The sequence below is a fragment of the Podarcis tiliguerta genome (genome assembly GCF_965153285.1).
Source record: "Podarcis tiliguerta genome assembly, chromosome: 2".
Taxonomy (NCBI): Eukaryota; Metazoa; Chordata; class Lepidosauria; order Squamata; family Lacertidae; genus Podarcis; species Podarcis tiliguerta.
Window position 1 is genome coordinate 19,997 of NC_139535.1, and position 18,409 is coordinate 38,405.

Consider the following 18,409-nt stretch of genomic DNA (forward strand, 5'->3'; position numbering starts at 1 on the left):
TTTTCTACTATTGGAATTGTTGCATCTTTTGGCTAAATTACCATTTGAATAAAGGAAGGGAAGGGTAAGGAGTAGATTTTTTTAAAAAAATAGGGTTAGATTTAAAACAAACAAACAAACAAAAAAAAAACCTCAGCAATTCAAGTATTCACCAAAGCTAGCAATTGGAGCCCAAGCAAAACGACTGCTTCCTTTATGTACAGGAAAGGGCTAATACCCCTCTGGCCATTCGCAGAACAATGCCACGCCCTTATATATGGGAAAAATGGCCAGAGAGTCAGAATTCATAAGATCTTAATATTCTCATTCATTTCAGCATTACCATTTGCAGACAAATTTTCCTGCCCTTTATTTACAGGATGGTAAAGGCTGATTCTGCTTGATTATGAATTTGTATGTGCTTAAACTCTGAGTAGACTTTTAAGTCTGATGTTTGTAAATAGACAAAACGATAAACACTGTAATCACTTAAATGCCTGACCTCACCAGTTCTGCTTCAAAACATCACGGCTTTCACCTCTCACCTTTTAAAACTAAAGAGCAAAGCTAGGCTGGATTTCAACTCCATCACGACACTAGAATTTAAGAATTACCCTCCAATGCTTGCAGACACATGTCCTTCCACACAGCCACAAATTGGGAGAGTTGAAAGGGACCCTGGGGTCATCTAGTCCAACCCTCCAAAATATAGGGTTCACAGCAAGATTTCACAGCAAGATTTGTACTACCAAAGAGACATACACATTTAAGTACAGATTTACAACTGGGAAAGGAAACATCTATGCTCCTACCATGTACTAAGGAAGAGGAAAATAAAAGTACCCAACTTTATACATAACCCTTTTAGCAGATCTTGAAGCTAGTTTGAGTGAAGATTGAAGTGAACGTTTTTCCTAAGATAGGGAGAGGATAGTTAAAACAGCCATAGATTTGATTTAAAAGGAATACAAAAGTGAACAATTTTTCCTGAACTTGCAGAGGAATAGTAAGCCTAATCTATGCCCCCCCCCCTTTGCAGTTTCCTTTAAAGGAAGCTTACTTGGGAGTAAATTTACCTGGCACAGAAGTAAGAAGAAAAAAACCTGAAAGAGATAGAATGAGACAAGGGGGGCATTTTCTAAGAAAAGAGACCAGGAAGTCTTATAGAGACTGATATCAGGAGCCTTACAATAACTCTTCTGTCCAACCAAATCAAAGTTAAAACTGGACTCAGATATTTTCTTAGAAGGAACACCATACTTTCATAGGAATATGCTTAATCTAATACATACACTGCATTTTAGCTTGAGAGAGCAATTGTGCTCAACTAGGCTTTTGCAGCAGAAACATTAGGTTAACTTCACATTCCAAAATAGACTGGAACACAGGTGTACTCACAAACTCAAAAGTTACAACAAAACATAATTTACCATTAGACTTAAAATCACCCTCCTCACTTAGGAAGGAGGTGGGGTAATCCTCTTTTCAGAACACAAGTAGCACATATACAGGATTTTACCACTTGGGAGGAAAACTCTTTTAGAGCCTCTCACAAATAACAAACATTTGCACACTTCATTCTCATTTTTGTCTTGTTTAAGATTGATAAGGCCCAACATGGCTTTCTTAGATTTAAAATTTTGGAGCAAGCTTGTAGTTTAAACTATGCAGCCTTAAGAAAGGCAGTCTGTCAGAGACAGAAGGAACAGACAACACACGTAACAGACAACATGTAACAGACAACATGTAAACATACATATTCTCATATATGAATTAACAGACAACACATATAACAGACAACATGTAAACATATATATTCTCATCCTTTAGTTGGTTATTGCAAGGAGTTGGGCCGCTTCCTTTGGCTTCATTAAGTGAAATTAGTAGGAAGGTCCCACATGGTTTTATGAGCCTCCTTGCCTCTTCAAACACACCACCAGTTAATCAAACTGGCAGGGCTCACAACGCTTGGTTGTCTGGGTACCCCTTTTTATATGCATGCGTTGCTGTTGTTGCTTTTTGTTGTTTTTCCTTTTTGGGGGGGGGGTGTCTGGGATAGGGACGGGAGAAAGAGAGGGGTTGATTAGGATTTGGGGTAACCTGTATAGGGGTTTATTTTGGGGTTTCTCCTGTTGCTTGGCAACTTCCTATGGGGTTTTTTTTAACGAGCTCTAACTATTCTATTCCTTTTCCTTATCCTTACTTACTATTCCATAATCTGGGGTTCCTTTCCACTCTGCCCGCCCAATCCTCCTGGGCTGTCCTTCCTGGCAACCTCCTACCTATCGTCACAATCTCAGGAAAAGGGGCCCTACTGGACGCCCGCACCATGCGGTGCCAGATCGGGTGGTCCCTGGACAGAGTTTCGAACCGAAAATCCCCCTTGCTTTTGGAAGCGGGCTCACGCACGATACGTGGCACCGACCAGTGCGGCTGGGATTGAGATAGAAAGCCAGACCACTTCCTGCCTCTTGTTAGGACGCTAGGGAAGATCGGAAAGAGAGCTCCAACCCCTTGCTTTCAACTGGGGACACCCGTTGCGGAGAGTCGTCTATCTTTCAAGTCGGGTCTCTCCGTCTTATGTTCGGGTTCCCAATTGGTGCGGCTGGCTGGAGTTTTAAGAAAAAGAAATAGAGCTCAGAACCCCCTTTCGGGTTGAGCAGCGGTCCACGGTCTCTCTCACTAACCAGACCAAGAGAAAGGTGAGAAGAACGATAGAGAGGAGGGCAGAGAATTTGGTTCCCAGGAGACTTCCACCCCCTTCCCACCAGTGCACTTGATTTCCCTTATACTCACGCGTCTTCAATTATGATCCCTGGATTGATGAATAAGCCGGCTGGATCCCTCTTTGCTCCCCGGCTGAACTCCTGGGGCTTTCGATTACCGCCTGGAAGATGGCCGGGGGTCCAAAGGATCTTCCCAGGCAAAATGGCCCGGAGCCGGCTGAAGATTTCGGGGCCCCCGGTCAGCAACGCAGGAGAACCTCCAGCCCCACGTTCGGGCGCCATCCTGTTATGGCAAAATCTGGGTGCGAGGCTGCTCTGCCACCCAGCTCGTCGGACTAAGTCCGCGGGTCCCTGCGGAGGAAAATGAGTTCAGCCGGAGACAGGAGCAAACTGCAGAAGATCCATGTTTATTGCACAATAAGGTTCAAGGCGAGATTGAACAGCGAGAAAGGGGTGACATGAACTTTTTAAACTTCCCTCCATGTCCCAGAATACAGTGCAAAATACATCCCAGTTACATCATGAATACATTAAGAAGAGGTTGGGTTACACAGATTACATCATTACACAGAATTAACATATGGAGGAGGGAGGGGGGAATATGCAGAGCTGGAGATATGCATAGATAAGCACATCCTGAGTCCAGGTGATGAGAAGACAATGGTCCATGTATGCATAGTCTACCACCTGGCATTGCCCAGAGGAAAGGCCAGGCAGAGTGATTTGACAGGATTAGGGTCTTAACACCTTGCTTGAGGGATTATGGAGGACAGGGAAGGTGTCATGGAGTTCTAGAGAAATTGGCACATTGATTTTCTATGATTTATAGATTTTAGTCCCTTCTGTCATTGACAGTTGGAAATAAATGGATATATTGTAGCGAAGAAGGAGGTGAAGAAGACATGCCCCCCCCCCTTCCGTATCATGGTTGACATATGAAAGACAATGTAAGAAATATGGTAGGCATAATAGAATATTTGGAGACCTGGAATGACAAGCAAGCAGCTTTAATATTTATAGATGCATAAAAGCCCTTTGACAATATTTCATGGAACTTTATGAAAAAAAATTAGAGATGATGGACTTTGGTCAACCTTTCCATATGGGACTGGGAGCTATTTATAACAACAACAACAACAATTTATTTATATCCCGCCCTCCCCAGCCAAAGCCAGGCTCAGAGTGACTAACACCAGTAAAAATAGCACAATTTACATAAAATCACAGTCAATTAATTAAAATACATTCTAAAATCAGTTCAGAATCAAATTAATGGCAACCATTGGGCTAGAGTTCTATGAAGATTACAGAAGGAGAGAGGGGGTCAGACAGTGCCTTGGCCAAAGGCCTGGCGGAACAGCTCAATCTTGCAGGCCTTGCAGAAAGATGTCAAGTCCCGCAGGTCCCCAGTGCTGTGACAGAGTATTCCACCTGATTGGGTCCACGGCCAAAAAAGCCCTGTCTCTGGCTGAGGCCAGCCTAACCTCTCCTATGGCCTGGGATCTCCAAGATATTTTTATTTGAAGACCGTAAGGTCCTCTGTGGGACATACCAGGAGAGGCGGTCCCGTAGGTACCAGGGTCCTAGGCCGTATAGGGCTTTAAAGGTTAAAAGCAGCACCTTTAATCTGATCCTGTACTCCACTGAGAGCTAGTGCAGCTGGAATAGCACTGGGTGAATGTGATCCCAAGGTGAGGACCCCGTGAGGAATCTCGCCACGGCATTCTGCACCCGCTGGAGTTTCTGGGTCAGTCTCAAGGGCAGCCCCACGTAGAGTGAGTTACAATAATCAAGTCTCGAGGTGACCGTTGCGTGGATCACAGTGGCTAGGTCAGGATGAGAGAGGTAAGGAGCGAACTGCTTAGCTTGGCGGAGATGAACAGAAAGCCAAACTGATTGTTAACACTTTCACGGAAACTTGTGATATTACAAAAGGTACCAGACAGGGTTGTCCTCTATCACCATTGGTAATTATAACTGTTTTGGAAGTTCTGGCGAAAGTCATAAGATTAGATCAAGATATTCAAGGCATAAGAGTAAGACATAAAGATAGGCGGGGTATAAATAATAATAATAACAATTATTATTATTATTATCATCATCATTATTATCATTATTACAAATTAAAAGTCTTTGCAGGCAACTTAGTAATAACAGTGGAAGATCCCCTTTGCAATGTACCTAAAGTGCTGGATAGGTTATGTGAATTTGGCCAAGTAGCCGGTTTCAGACTGGAGGGTGTGAAACACCTAGCAGTCAAGTACAACATTCCTAGAGTAGACATAAATTGGAATGCTTGGACCAGCCAGTAGTAAACTTCCTGTTTCCTCCTGGACTGGGACAAACTTCCTCTGCATGTGACTAGAAGTGGGCAGGACCTTACCTGCCCAGGTACAAAGGGGCAAGGCAGGTAAAGGATTTCTGGGAAAAGAAGAATAGCAGATGAAACTTATGGACTTTCCAGAGATGGCAAAGCTGACGGGGAAGACCCGAAATCAGGAAGATCAAGTATTTGAGAAGGATTGGAGTAAATTTGTGTATTATTTAAAAGGTCACTGCAAACAGTTTAAAACATGTGTGAAGACTTGTAATGTGAAATTAACTTTGATAATTTATTTTTAGTATACTTTAACAGTTGGAAAACTAAAAGATGCAGAGAATTTATGAACCATGGAGGGAGGGAGGGAAGTCGAAAGGTTCTGATGAACCTGAGGTGTATTGTTTTGAAATGGTTTTGACATTGTATTCTTATTTGAAAAGCTAATAAAAAAGTATTATACAAAAAAACCAAAAACCTGCAGAGCACTGGCAACCCCCCCCCCAAAATGTTCATACTCATACGAGAAACCATATCAGTGCCAAAGAATTTCAGGCCTTAATCTGCCCAGATGCAACAAAACATGTCTCTCCCACATTGGTCTCTGCAACTACAGCAGGCGCTGCAACTCTTCAATGCTTTTTCCTCAATGACACGCTCTTCCTTTGTCTCTCAAGACAAGGGAGACGGATGGCTCACCTGGACCTGGTCCTCACCAACAGGAGTAGAAGTACTGGGAAACTTGGGAGGAAGTGATCATGTTCTCCTGGGTTTCATGATACAGAGGCATGGGGAAGCAGAGTGTAATTGTGTGGGAATGTTGAGGGTGGCAAGAGAGGATATATTGATTATCAATCTCCTTCCTAACTTGGCAGAGTGCATTCATCTTCTGATGCAGCAGAAACCTGGTTGCAAACTTGTGTGAGTTTCTTAAGGCAATAAGCAATTCAATCTGACTTGCCCAGATTGAAATATGTTCTACTATTCCTGGTAAGATCCCCTTTTAAATCCCTCCTAAAAGAATAAAGACACCACAGTCTTATTTATAAGTAACAAAAAGTAAAAAAAAATCCTTCCAGTAGCACCTTAGAGACCAACTAAGTTTGTTATTGGTATGAGCTGTTAACGACTGCAATTGGTCTTACAGGATAAATAAAGCAAGGGGTGAGATGGCTAAAAATAGCTTTATCATGTATAATGAGATAAGAATCCAATATCTCAATGTCAGACGTTAACAGCTGTCAACAGGTTTACCACACCTATCTGCCAATCACCCATTCCCACCACCCTTCTGAGTAATACCCCTCCCCACCCTCTCACTATATATAAGGGTCTGGTGACTTCTGTTTCAGTGTAGCTGAAGAAGTGTGCATGCACATGAAAGCTCATACCAATAGCAAACTTGGCTGGTCTCTAAGGTACTACTGGAAGGATTTTTTTTATCTTGTTTCAACTACGGCAGATCAACACAGCTACCTACCTGTAACACAAAGTAGTTTTATTTACGATCAGGCAGAGCACAATGTGATCCCTGAAGGCTGGCTTAAAGCTTAAAGTTACAAATGTACAAACAGGTTTACCCCATATGGAAGATGACCTGGAGACTGCTGTGCCAGCTAGCAGTCCAGTCCAGGTGATGCAGGTGAATTATTATTTTTTTCTTTATCCCCCCCCCAAAAAAAAAACACTAGGTGTGCCCTATAGTCCAGTGCGCCCTATAGAGCGAAAAATACGGTAAGTTCTTAACCCGAGGTACCACTGTACTACTCCCTTCCAGTTTGGTCTGTTCCTTTTGAACAGGCTGTACCCCTCAGTTTCCACGTTCCAGTCATGAGTCTCATTGTTAGGGAATCATTCTGCCAGAAACAGAGGAGGTTCCAGAAAATTCATTTATATATAGGAGTGCCACTCAAAGCATGCATGGCTCTGGCTGGTAGTGCCAATAAGAAAGAGGAACTACCAGTTTTGTTTTTGCAGACGGCAAATGTCTACCCAACGAGTGCTGCCTGTAAATTCTGCTTTGCTGGGGCTGCTGATGGACGCCATTGCTGGAGAGAGAGAGAGACTTTTAACTCAAAGCGTGCCATTATAGCTGTTTGCTTTCAGAGTCTGTGAGTGATTCATCTCTAAGAATAACTTCAGTTACTGTTCACTGTTTCCGAGGAAAAACTTCTAAACAATTGAAAGCATGTTACTGAGGTGCCTTCACACAAGTATCTACGAGCAGAGAAAGTGTAACAAACCTTTAATATTCATCCCAGCAGGTTTCAGTAATGCCTTCTGAGTCATCTTTGCCACCCTGTAGTGGAAGCTCCAATTTGTCTTGCTGAACTGAAACCATGAGTCGCTCCCTCCAGCTGCTTCCTTCTTGTACAGTCATACCTCGGGTTGAAGTTGCTTCAGGTTGAGCATTTTCAGGTTGTGCTCCGCGGCGACCCAGAAGTAACAGAACACGTTACTTCCAGGTTTTGCCGCTCACGCATGTGCAGACGCTCAAAATGACATCACACACATTCACAGAAGCGGCAAATCGTGACCCATGCACACGCAGACGCGGGTTGCGTTTGCTTCAGGTTGCGAACGGGGCTCCGGAACAGATCCCGTTCGCATCCAGAGATACCACTGTAGTTTCTTGCCCTTTATCGGGTTTCTGGAGCATCGCCTCAGTTTCCTGTGCATCAATGAGGCTACCATCCCCAGTACCAGGTGTTCTTCTGTCTTCTGCAGTATCATCTCCTTCCCCCTCAAGATCTAGTTTAAAGCTCTCCTCGTCAGGTTTGTGAGACTCCGCAAATGTTCTTGTCACTGGCCTAGTCATATGGAACTCCCTGCCACTGGAGATTCAGCAGACGCCATCTGGGCTGACTTTTAAAACGCCTCCCAAAGACTGTTCAACCAGGCCTACGCAGGCAGCTAAGAATACATGGTCTTTGGAGGTTTTTAATTTCTCTCTTTTTTTCACTCATTACAATTTTATGTTTTTAATTTCTCTCTTTTTTTCACTCATTACAATTTTATGTTTGGGTTTTGTGTTCTTACATTGCTGTAAACAACTTTAGGATAAAGCAGCATATAAATATTTTTATAAACCAATAAATGATTGTCAGACAATGCGACTGGAAGCGTGTTTATTTGCTCCAAGCGAGACCTGCCATGAAGAAAACACCCCCCCCCTCCGGATGGGCTTGCTCCTCATGGGCCTCCTGGATACCTGAACCCCCCCCCCCCCGCCACTGGCCATTCCACAGCTACTGACTCTTTGTCATTTTGCTCCCCCCTTCATTAAAATACCGGGTCCCCCCCCCCCCAGCATTTGCTTCTCATTGCTTTGGTTCTGCTGCTGATGGCACTGGGTGTTCTAGCAGGCAGTGAGAGAAGCAACACGCGATGCAGGAAGGTATCTAGCTGAAACACAGAAAACCAGTTTTAGCACCAGAACTGAGTGCACCCTCATCTTATTTTATTTTAAATAAATCTTCATGCCCTGGGCAGCTTCCGCCTCCTGCAGACTTCCCAGCAAACCTTTCTCCTTTTTTACATCTATGCTGCTCCTGCTCAGAACGGGGAGGTTGAAGAAACAGCAGGGCCCTGAATTTCTTATCAGGCTTTTCCTCTACTGTCCAGCCATACCTAAAGGTAAAGGGACCCCTGACCGTTAGGTCCAGTCGTGGACAACTCTGGGGTTGCGGCGCTCATCTCGCTTTATTGGCCAAGGGAGCCGGCGTACAGCTTCCGGGTCATGTGGCCAGCAGGACTAAGCCGCTTCTGGCGAACCAGAGCAGCGCACGGAAATGCCCTTTGCCTTCTCACCAGAGTGGTACCTATTTATCTACTTGCACTTTGATGTGCAACTGCTAGGTTGGCAGGAGCAGGGAACTCTCCCCGTTGCAGGGATTCGAACCGCCGACCTTCTGATCAGCAAGCCTAGGCTCTGGTTTAGACCACAGTGCCACCTGCGTCCCACACCAGACATACCTAGGCCACCATAAAAAGCCAGGTCGCAGGGGGGCGACATAGGAGATCTCAAATAAACAGCAAGAAGAGCTTTCTGACAGTGGAAGCGATTCCTTGGGAAGGAGGTGGGTTCTCATGGAATTGGAGAGTTGTAAAGGACTCCCAAGGGTCTTCCAGGCCAACCCCCTGCAATGAAAGCCCAGGTACCTGGGGGTGGGGTTTGCAACCAACACAAAGACCCACACTTTCGCTGACACCTCCATGAAACAATGGCAGCCAGAAGCCAGGGCTCCTTGGCACCATTCAAGGGGTTGCTTTTGACCTGCTTTTAGAATCACGGAGCTGGAAGGGACTCCAAGGGTCATCTAGTCCAAGCACCTGCAAGGCAAAACGCCTCTCCTGGGGAGGCGCCTTCCTCAACTGTCTGCCTTTGGATGGTGAAAGTGAGCCGCCCCCAGCAAGAGAAGCCCTCCAGGGACAGAGGCGGCCAGGGACTGGTTTCTTCTGCCTGTATTTCCCTCTAGAACCTGCCGGCGACATCTGAAAAGGCCGAATGCCGGAAAATACAGGGCAGATGTGTGTAAACCATGGGACTGGCTCCCACAAGAGACAGGGATGGCCACCAATTAGGCAAATTAACAGAGGATCGGGGCCAATGCCCCAATGGCTCATTTCTCCGTCTGTGGCCAGGAGCTCTGGGTCTGAAGGGCAGCTTCTAGCTGGGGAGAGGGTTGCGGCAGTCTGGCGCTGCTCTGGGGCTCCTTCCCTTTGGGGCACGTGCTTCGCCGCAATGCGAGCAGGATGCTGACCCAGAGGAGCCACTGGCCTGATCCGGCTGCAGGGCTCCTCTGTGCCTCTGAAGCTTTGGCATTCCTCAAAAAGACGCCCCCTGCTGGAAGGGGCTCCTTCGTGATTGTTGCGTTATAGTGTTGTGAATCTTCTCCCTGGGTTTGAACTTCATTTCGTGGGAGAGGGCCCTCTCCCGTGGTTTTTGTGTCCTTGTATTTTTCACTTCTCTCTCTCTTTCTCTCTATCTCTCTTTATGTAATAAATTAAGCTAAACTTTCAAAGAAAAGGGAAAAAGACCTGTCCTGCCTCTTCCTGCCCCATCTCCAGGATCTCTGCTCCCTACCAATCTCCACTCCACAATTTAATAGCAAAAACAGCTTTGGGGCTGCCTGTGCAGGGAAGTTTTCAACGTGTGATGTTTGGTTCTGCTTTCATCTCTCTTGGAAGCTGCCCAGAGTGGATGGGGCAACCCAGCCAGATGGGAGGGGTATACAGAATAAAATAATGAACATAGTTAGTATTATTTCTACATCTAGTCTCAGTTTCCCCCTCTGCAGTTCTGGGAAGCTTTTGAAGTTAGCATAGTATCACAGAGTCGGAAGGGACCATCAGGGTCATGCAGTCCAGCCCAGCCCAAGAAACCTTTTTTGACCAACATGGGACTCGAACCCGTGATCCTGAGAGCAAGAATCTCGTGCTCCACTGACTGAGTTATCCCAGGTTATGAACACGGGGGGGGGGGGGGGCTGAGAAGCCACCCTAGACAAAGTCAAGGCCATTGGGTCTGGCGAACCCAGGGCTGCTGACACTGGCTGGCAGCAGCTCTGCTGGATTTTGGACCTGGAGATGCTGGGGACTGAGCGTCTGCTGCCACAATATGGTCCTGCGGTTCCCACTGAGACGGCACCTCTCCTTCCTGTCCTTCTGCACACACCTGTGGGGCATGTGGGGCACCTGCAGCCTGCCGGCTCTTCTGGGGAAAGGGCCCTGGAGACCCCCTGAAATGTTGTGATTCCCTGGCTGCCTGCTGCCCTCCCTGCAGCCCCAAGTGCCAGACCCCTGGGCCGGCAGCAGGAGGGCCAGGAGGAACCTGAGGGGCTGCTCTTCCCACCACCAAGCCCTTCCCCAGCCAAACCACTCCTGCCCAGGTCCTCTCAGAAGCAGCCTCCAGAAAGGCTAGGCAGCTCATTATTACGTGGGGAAATCAAAGGACCAGGGCTGGACAGGAGCCCCAAGGCTCTTCTAGTCCAGCCCTCTGAAATGCAGGAAGCAAAAACAGCACAGGGAGCTCTGGCCAGAGTCCGGGGGGAAGACCACGGAGCAGTGCCACGCAACCGCCACTGGCACAGCCCCCCAGCCCAGCCCAGCCCCACCAACTGAGGGCAGACAGCGGGGGAGGGTTGCACAGGAATCTGTGACAGATGCGCTTTGGGGCATCGCGAGGTGGGGGGCACAGGGCCGTGGTGCAGGCCGACAACCAAAATGGATGTGACAGAGGAAGAGGAAGAGCAGGGCGAGGCCACAATGGAGCCTCCGCGTCCAGAGCCAGTCCACCGGAAGACCAGGGAGGGCAGCAGCCGGGGAGGCCTCTCTCGGCCCCCCGTCTCCCCCCTGGAGCCGTTGGAGGGGCTGAACGAGATCAGCTTCCCGCGTCCTCATCCAGCAGCCAGTTTGTGTGAATGGTGAGGTTTTAATGTCGATTTTAAAATTGTGCATTGAATTGGGTTTTAAATGGTGTCCAGACAGAGGCAGAGAAGTGGGGGGTGCGCAGGCTCCCCCCCCCAAAGAAGGTGGGGCAGGAAGAGCAGGCCTGTACGAGGCCCCACAGCTTACATGCCTGGGGGGGGGGAGCAGCCAGGTGCCAGTTGACTGTCCAGGAAGGGGAGAGCCCTCTTGACGGAGCCCCCCCCCCAGCACCTGGGGCTTAGCCCTTCGCTCCCTGCCTTTCATGCCAGCCTGATCCCCAAGGTGGCGGGGCTGGCGAAGGGGGGGTCTTTGGGCATGTCTATGCCATCGCCCCCAGCACACGTACTCTGGCCCCCTGACCCCCAAACCCGCCTCTGTGCCCCCAAGAGGGTCCACAGGGATTCCCATCCCTCCATCCATCTCTGGGTGGGCCTCTCCCCCCTGCTTCTACTTGTAGGTCCAGCAAGCGGTGGCCCATCCCTGCCCCTTGCAGATCTCCTTGTGCTTGAGGAAGCAGCTCTGGACGCGGAACTTGCGCCCGCAGTCCTCGCAGGCGTACAGGTTGCCGTCGTGCGTCTTCATGTGCTCGGTCAGGTGGTGCTTGAGCTTGAACTTCTTGTTGCAGACGGAGCAGCCAAAGGGGCGCAGGCTGAAGGTCAGCATGATGTGGCGGTCCCGCTTGGGCTTGACTGCAAAGCGCTTCCCGCACAGGCAGCCAAACTTCTTGCCGTCGGGCGCAGACATCAGCTTGACGGGCGCGTGAACCACCTGCCCGTGCACGGCGTGCGCCAGGATCTCGTTGCCATGGAGGTCCACGGGCTTCCACGAGCTCTCGGGGAAAGCCACCGAGTCCGCCTTTGCCGAGAAGCCGGGGCCGCTGGAGGAGGATGCCGCCGGGGCGCCAGGGAGCAGGTAGCCGACCTCGCCGCTCTCCTGGATCTCGGCCGGGCACAGCCCCGACACGGCCAGCGGCCTGCCCAGAGACTTGAAGAAGCCAGCCTCCGACAGGCACGAGCTGCTGCCGGCCCCGCCCAGCACCGAGGCCGAGGCGGCCGCCTCCTCGGCGTCAAAGCGCTCCTGCTTGATGTAGAAGACCTTGGGGGCCTCGTGCGCCGGGGCAAAGGGCGGCTCCTTGGCTCGGCTCTCCTCGGCCTTCGCCGGCCCGTCGGTGGAGCCGCTGCAGATCTGCGCCTGCTGCTCCTCCTCCTCCTCGTCCTCCTCCTCCTCCTCGTCAGGCGGCACGCGGATCTTCAGGACCTCGCCGTCGGGGCAGGTGCGCCGCCGCCGCCCAGGAGCCTCGGCTTCGGCCTCGTCCCTGGAGCCAAAGTAGTTGCTGCTGCTGGGCGACTGGCTCTCGCTGGCGCGGCTGGACCACGGCCGGCAGGCGCCGCCCTCCAGCTCCTTGAGGATGCCCGAGCACTGGTCCACCACCTGCCACATCTGGAGCCCACTGGCCACCAGGAGGTGGCTGGGCAGGGCCTCCAGGAGCAGCTTGAGGCGCCCCGAGTAGATGAGCTGCAGGAGGTTCTCGAAGGCGTCCGGCTCGATGACGCCGGGCAACACGATGCAGTTGGTGTCGTGCAGGAGCAGCTTGTCGTGGAAGTAGGGCGAGGAGGCAGCCAGGACGCTCTTGTGCGCCTGGAAGACGCGGCCCTGGACGTGGATGGCGATGTCGCAGAACTTGCCCTCCAGGCGGTGCTTGTTGAGCGACTCCAGCAGGACGGCGGCGTAGTGAGGGAACTCAATCTGCACGCTGCGCGTCTCGGGCTCCATGGCCACGGGGAAACGGGCGCAGCTGCAAGGAGGAGAGAGAGGGTGAGGGGCCGGGGGGGGAGGAGAGGGCACAGGGGGCTCCGCAGGCCAGGCAGCTGCCTGCCGGGGGGGAAGGGAGCCCAAGGGTCATCTAGCCCAACCCCCTGAAATGCAGGAATCTTTTGCCCAATCTGCAACCCAGAGATTAGGGGCCACAAGAACTGTATCTCCACATATGAACTGCATTGCAGGGGGCTGGGTTCCTTTCCAAACCTTTCTATCTCCTCTGCTGCTGCCTTGTCTCAGAAGCCTGGGCAGCCGCCCACCAAGGATTCCTGGGGATACAAGGTGTTGGGATAAAAAACCATCAAACAACATTGTGATGCCTCCATTTGGGAACACTGCCTTCTGTAGGTGGCCACGGGCAGCCACAAGTTTGGCCAGGAGTTCCCTGTTTGACAGAAATCATATTTCTCTTTCGGAGGCTTCTGGCTGGACAAATTTTGGAGCCTCCTTGAGTCTGTTTCATTTTCTAGTGCTGATTTGTGGGTTCATTTGTCTGTTTTTCAGCACTGCTGCTGATATTTCACGGTGCTCCTAATTGTGTTCTGTGATTTGCAACAATGTGATTTGTTTATTTCTGTTAAAGTAAGCTGCTTTGAGCTTTCAAGAAACAAAAAATGGAATGGAGGTACATTCAATAATTTACACAGAGAGAGAGATTGGTAGGGACCTCGAGGGTCATCTTTTAAAACATTTTACTGCAAGCCGCCCAGAGTGGCTGGGGCAACCATGTCAGATGGGAGGCACATAAGTAATAAAATTGTTATTATCTTGTCCAGCCCCCTACATAACCTTCAGGGTCCCTTCTGACCCTACATTTCTACGCTCCTCAGCTGCTGCTGCCTGGCCTCCGGTGAAGCTCCAGGATCTCTCCAGCCACTGAAGCAGGAAGGAGGACGAGGAGAACCAGCCAGGCTGAGTATATAGAATAAGGGGAGGGGTCTTCTTTTGCTGTTTACTTACTTACTTGTTTTCATCTTGTATATTATTATGTGAACCACCCGGAGATCTTACGACAAAGGGCGGTATATACATCTAAATAATAATTCATTTATTAATGTATTTATTCTAATTCAGGAGTGTACGCACGACAATGGAGGCGTTCGACAACCGAGGTTCCACTGTAATAATAATAAAAGCACCTTGCCTATCAGAGACGGAGGCGCCTTTGGGGCTGTTGTCTCTGTTCGCGGAGTCTTTGCTTCTCTCTTCTCGCCCCGTATTTCAAGGGGAATCTCTGCGACTTAATGTGCCTACTGTATATGCTCCCCCCCCCTCTTTTTTTTTGCATTTCCACTATTTACTGTTACCGTGAAATTGGGCAGCGCATAGACCTTCAGCCAGCAGGCGACTTGGGAGCCAATTATGCGAGTTCATATCTGCGCAGGTGGGGGACAGTCTCTCCCCCCCCCATATAGTCCTCCCTCCAGTCCTCCATTCTCTTTACTGATTGGCTTCTCGGGCTGCGCGCCCCGCGCCCTCTCCGGAGCGCCCTCGGCTCAGCGGCCGGCACTCTGCGCGTGCTCAGGGGCGCCCTCGCTCCGGCCCCTCCCCCTGGGAGGATGACGCGGCGCGCCAGGGGGCGGGGCCAGAGGCTCCCGAGGCTCCTCCCCCCCGCCGCCTCCCCGCCGCCGCCTCACCTCGGCCGCCGTTGCCGCCTCTTCCCTTCCTTCCGCCTTCCTTCCTTCCTTCCGCCCGACGGAAGCGGCTGAGCCGGAGCGAGAGGCGCCCCGCCCTCGGGCCTCCTCCGCGCCCAATCGGAAGCTGCGAGGGCGCTGGCTCGGATTGGCGCCCGGCTCGAACGCCCCGCCCCCTCCGGGCAGTTTAGCCAACCGGGGAGGTGGTCGAGTCCCGCCCCTTGTACTGTCGGCCCGCCTCTCCCGTCAGCCGGAAGAACAGGACCCGGATGCGGACCTGGACTCTGATTGGCTGTGCTCTTCGACTTAGGCGGGAGCTGCTTTGATGAGTTCGTCCTTCAATTAGGCAAACAAGCAGCGCAGAGGCGGGTCCGGGAGAAGGCGCTGCGCCTTCCCATTGGACGCGGCTCCTGGGAGGGAGGGACGGGCAGGCTTCGCAGCTTTCTAGTCCTCAGCGAGAGCGAAGGTTGGCTGCAGCGAGGGATGGGGGCTCCCGGAGCGAGTCAAAGCACATCGAAAGGAGATTATGACTCTTAGGACTATTTACTAGTAGTGTGGTGTCTATTACATCTGTAGGCCCCCCTTCATCCAAACATCACAGGGGCGATTTGAAAGCAAAAGGAAAACACGAAAGAAAACCTGTTGCAAGCTTTGGAAAGGTAAAGGGACCCCTGACTCTGGGGTTGCGGCGCTCATCTACCTTAACTGGCCGAGGGAGCCGGCGTTCAGCTTCCGGGTCATGTGGCCAGCAGGACTAAGATGCTTCTGGCGAACCAGAGCAGCGCACGGAAATACCGTTTACCTTCCCGCCGGAGCGGTACCTATTTATCTACTTACACTTTGATGTGCTTTCAAATTGCTAGGTTGGCAAGAGCAGGGACCGAACAGGAGCTCACCCTGTCACAGGGATTTGAACCACCAAGGTTCGGATCAGCAAGCTCTAGCGCCTTCTGTGTGATCTGCAAAACTGCCATTTATATAAAGCTGAACACCTCCAAAAAGCATTGCAAAAGGCAGCATGTGTGATAGGAATTTTATGGTATTAGATATATGGTAATGTTCATAACTGCACATACATAGATCAACACAGGAAGACCACATGTAAGCCACACGAAGAGCTGGAAACACTTTGCTTGCTTGTGTCCGTTACGTATAAGCTAAACAAGCTCTAGCTTAGGGTCCCACTCTTGGGGGGGGGGCAAAAAATTAAAGGGAAAAAAGTGATGTACATTTCCAAAATACAATTGATACGGAAAGGGGGGGGCATGTCTTCTTCACCCCTTCCGCCGGTCACCAGAGGATCCGAGGCGATGACCTCAAGGGCACCCGGCCCTACATGGACCCCTCAGCCCCCACACTGTTACACAAGCACCGATTTTCTTGCTTTCGGTGCCAATTTACTCCATTTCTCTAGGATTCCATGACACCTCCTCTGTCCTCCATAATCCCTCAAGTGAGGTGTCATGTACGCTCCTAATCCTGTCAAATCACTCGGCCAAGCCTTTCCTCCAGGCAGTGCCAGGTGGCAGACTATGCATACATGGACCATTGTCTTCTCATCACCAGTACTCATCTGCGCATATCTCCAGCTCTGCATATCCCCCCTCCCTCCTCCATATGTTAATCCTGTGTAACCCAACCTCTTCTTAATGTATTCACGATGTAACTGTGAGGTATTTTGCACTGTATTCTGGGACATGGAGGGAAGTTTTAAAAGTTAATGTCACCCCATCCTCGGGGTTCAATCTCGCCTTGAACCTGTTGTGCAATAAACTTGGATCTTCTGCAGCTTGCTCCTGTCTCTGGCTGAGCTCATTTTCCTCCGCAGGGACCCGCGGACTTAGTCCGACGAGCTGGGTGGCAGAGCAGCCTCGCACCCAGATTTTACCGTAACACAATATAAAAAACAAAATAAAACCTACATAAAGCAAGTTTTTGCGTTGTGTTGGCTCCTATTTTGTTATGTGCAAATGGCTTTAGATACCTCTTAGGTCCATAAATTACCATATACCATATATTCAACCAAAAAACAGCAACAATTTGTTATTGACATAGGATGGACATATTGTTATGGAAATTATGGGGGGGGCACATCTTTAAAGTTGTTAAATGTTAAAAATATTATGCCTGAATGTATTCTTTCAACTTGACAGCTTAGGTAAGTTACCTAGCTTTAAAAAAATCATAAAAAATCAACTCCTTTGCCATTTTCCTCCATTCCAACGCTATTTTGCCCTTGAAAAAGGGACTCCAGGAAGTGCCCAGAGGTGACAATTGCTGAGCTGATTGTTAACCAAGGAGAGCCTAATCCCATCAACCAAACTTGCCAAGGGGGCAGACATGCAAAGAAAGTTCTATTGTACTTTGGGTGGTGGGACTTCAGAAGCGTTTGCCATTGTAATCTAACACCTGGGTCTTGCCCTGACATGTCTGCTTATGCTAATCTTGTACCAAGGACTTGTCTGGACATGTTTCCCAAGGTTGAACTAGTGTAACCCCCGTCTACCCCTCCCCTTTGGTGACATGTCAGTGATGTAGCAATGATGCTGTGTAAACTGTATTCTGGGATGTGGTGGGAAAGTTTTAAAAGTCTTTGTCACCCCATCCTCGGGGTTCAAATTTGCTCTTTGAACCTATTGCGCAATAAACTTTGGTCTACAGCTATTTCCTCCGGTTGGTGGCTGGACTCCTTCCTTTATTCTGCAGGGACCCATGGGCTCTGCCCGACCAGCTGGGTGACTGAGCAGCCTGGCACTTAGATTTTTCCGTAACAGTATGTTGTTTGTTACTATGGTGTGTATTTTTGCTCGGATGAACCCTCCAACTCACAAACAAGCCTTGACACAACCAACATGTTTTTCTCCTCTGAAACACAGCTAAATTTTTATCTCTTCGTACATAAGAACATAATAGCCTATTCAGAAGTCTTTGGCGAGGTGCTTTGGCAGCTTTTTGCAGGAAGGAGTTCAACAGGAGTAGCCCATCTTTCCTGGCGGGTCATTTCTGCATGTTTTGGCCTTGCTAGCAAAGCCACATCATGCAAGAGTTGGTTGCTGAGAGCCGTGGAAGCCTCCTCTGACCACAAGGGTCTTACGGTTACCGACAAGGCTCCCAATGCTATCATGCCTGCAGCTTTCCTGCTGCAGCCACAGTTAAAGTCCTCCCATTGCCACAAGATCCTTTACAGAAGAGCCAAACTCAAGCTCAAGCCATCTATTTCCCTTACCCCTGAAGAAGAAGAGGAGGAGGAAGAGTTTGGATTTGATATCCTGCTTTATCACTACCCAAAGGAGTCTCAAAGTGGCTAATGTGATAGGAATTTTATGGTATTAGATATATGGCAATGTTCATAACTGCACATACACAGATCAACACAGGAAGACCAACCTGGAACCATTTTGATTCTTAAACTGACCAAATCCTTTCTCTGTGGAAAAGCCTCCCCATTGTCTTTCCTCACAAATCTTGTCTCAAGGATATGTCTGTTTGAATAAGGTGTGACCTGG

The 18,409-nt window shown here is 49.6% G+C and overlaps 1 protein-coding gene across 1 annotated transcript; it reads right to left on the reverse strand.

The window, feature by feature from the left end:
- Window positions 1-5,365: 5,365 nt before the first annotated feature.
- ZBTB9 (zinc finger and BTB domain containing 9) lies at window positions 5,366-14,978 on the reverse strand. Its single transcript, XM_083428761.1, has 3 exons — window positions 14,907-14,978; window positions 8,026-13,246; window positions 5,366-7,983 (listed from the first exon to the last, which is right to left on the reverse strand). The coding sequence occupies exon 2, from the start codon at window positions 13,222-13,224 to the stop codon at window positions 11,899-11,901; it is 1,326 nt and encodes a 441-aa protein (XP_083284887.1). The 5' UTR covers window positions 13,225-13,246; window positions 14,907-14,978; the 3' UTR covers window positions 5,366-7,983; window positions 8,026-11,898.
- Between the last annotated feature and the right edge of the window lie 3,431 nt (window positions 14,979-18,409).

What these genes read in the sequence shown, in the direction of transcription:
- ZBTB9 (XM_083428761.1), bottom strand. Translation starts at nt 13,224, where the DNA reads ATGGAGCCCGAGACGCGCAGCGTGCAGATTGAGTTCCCTCACTACGCC.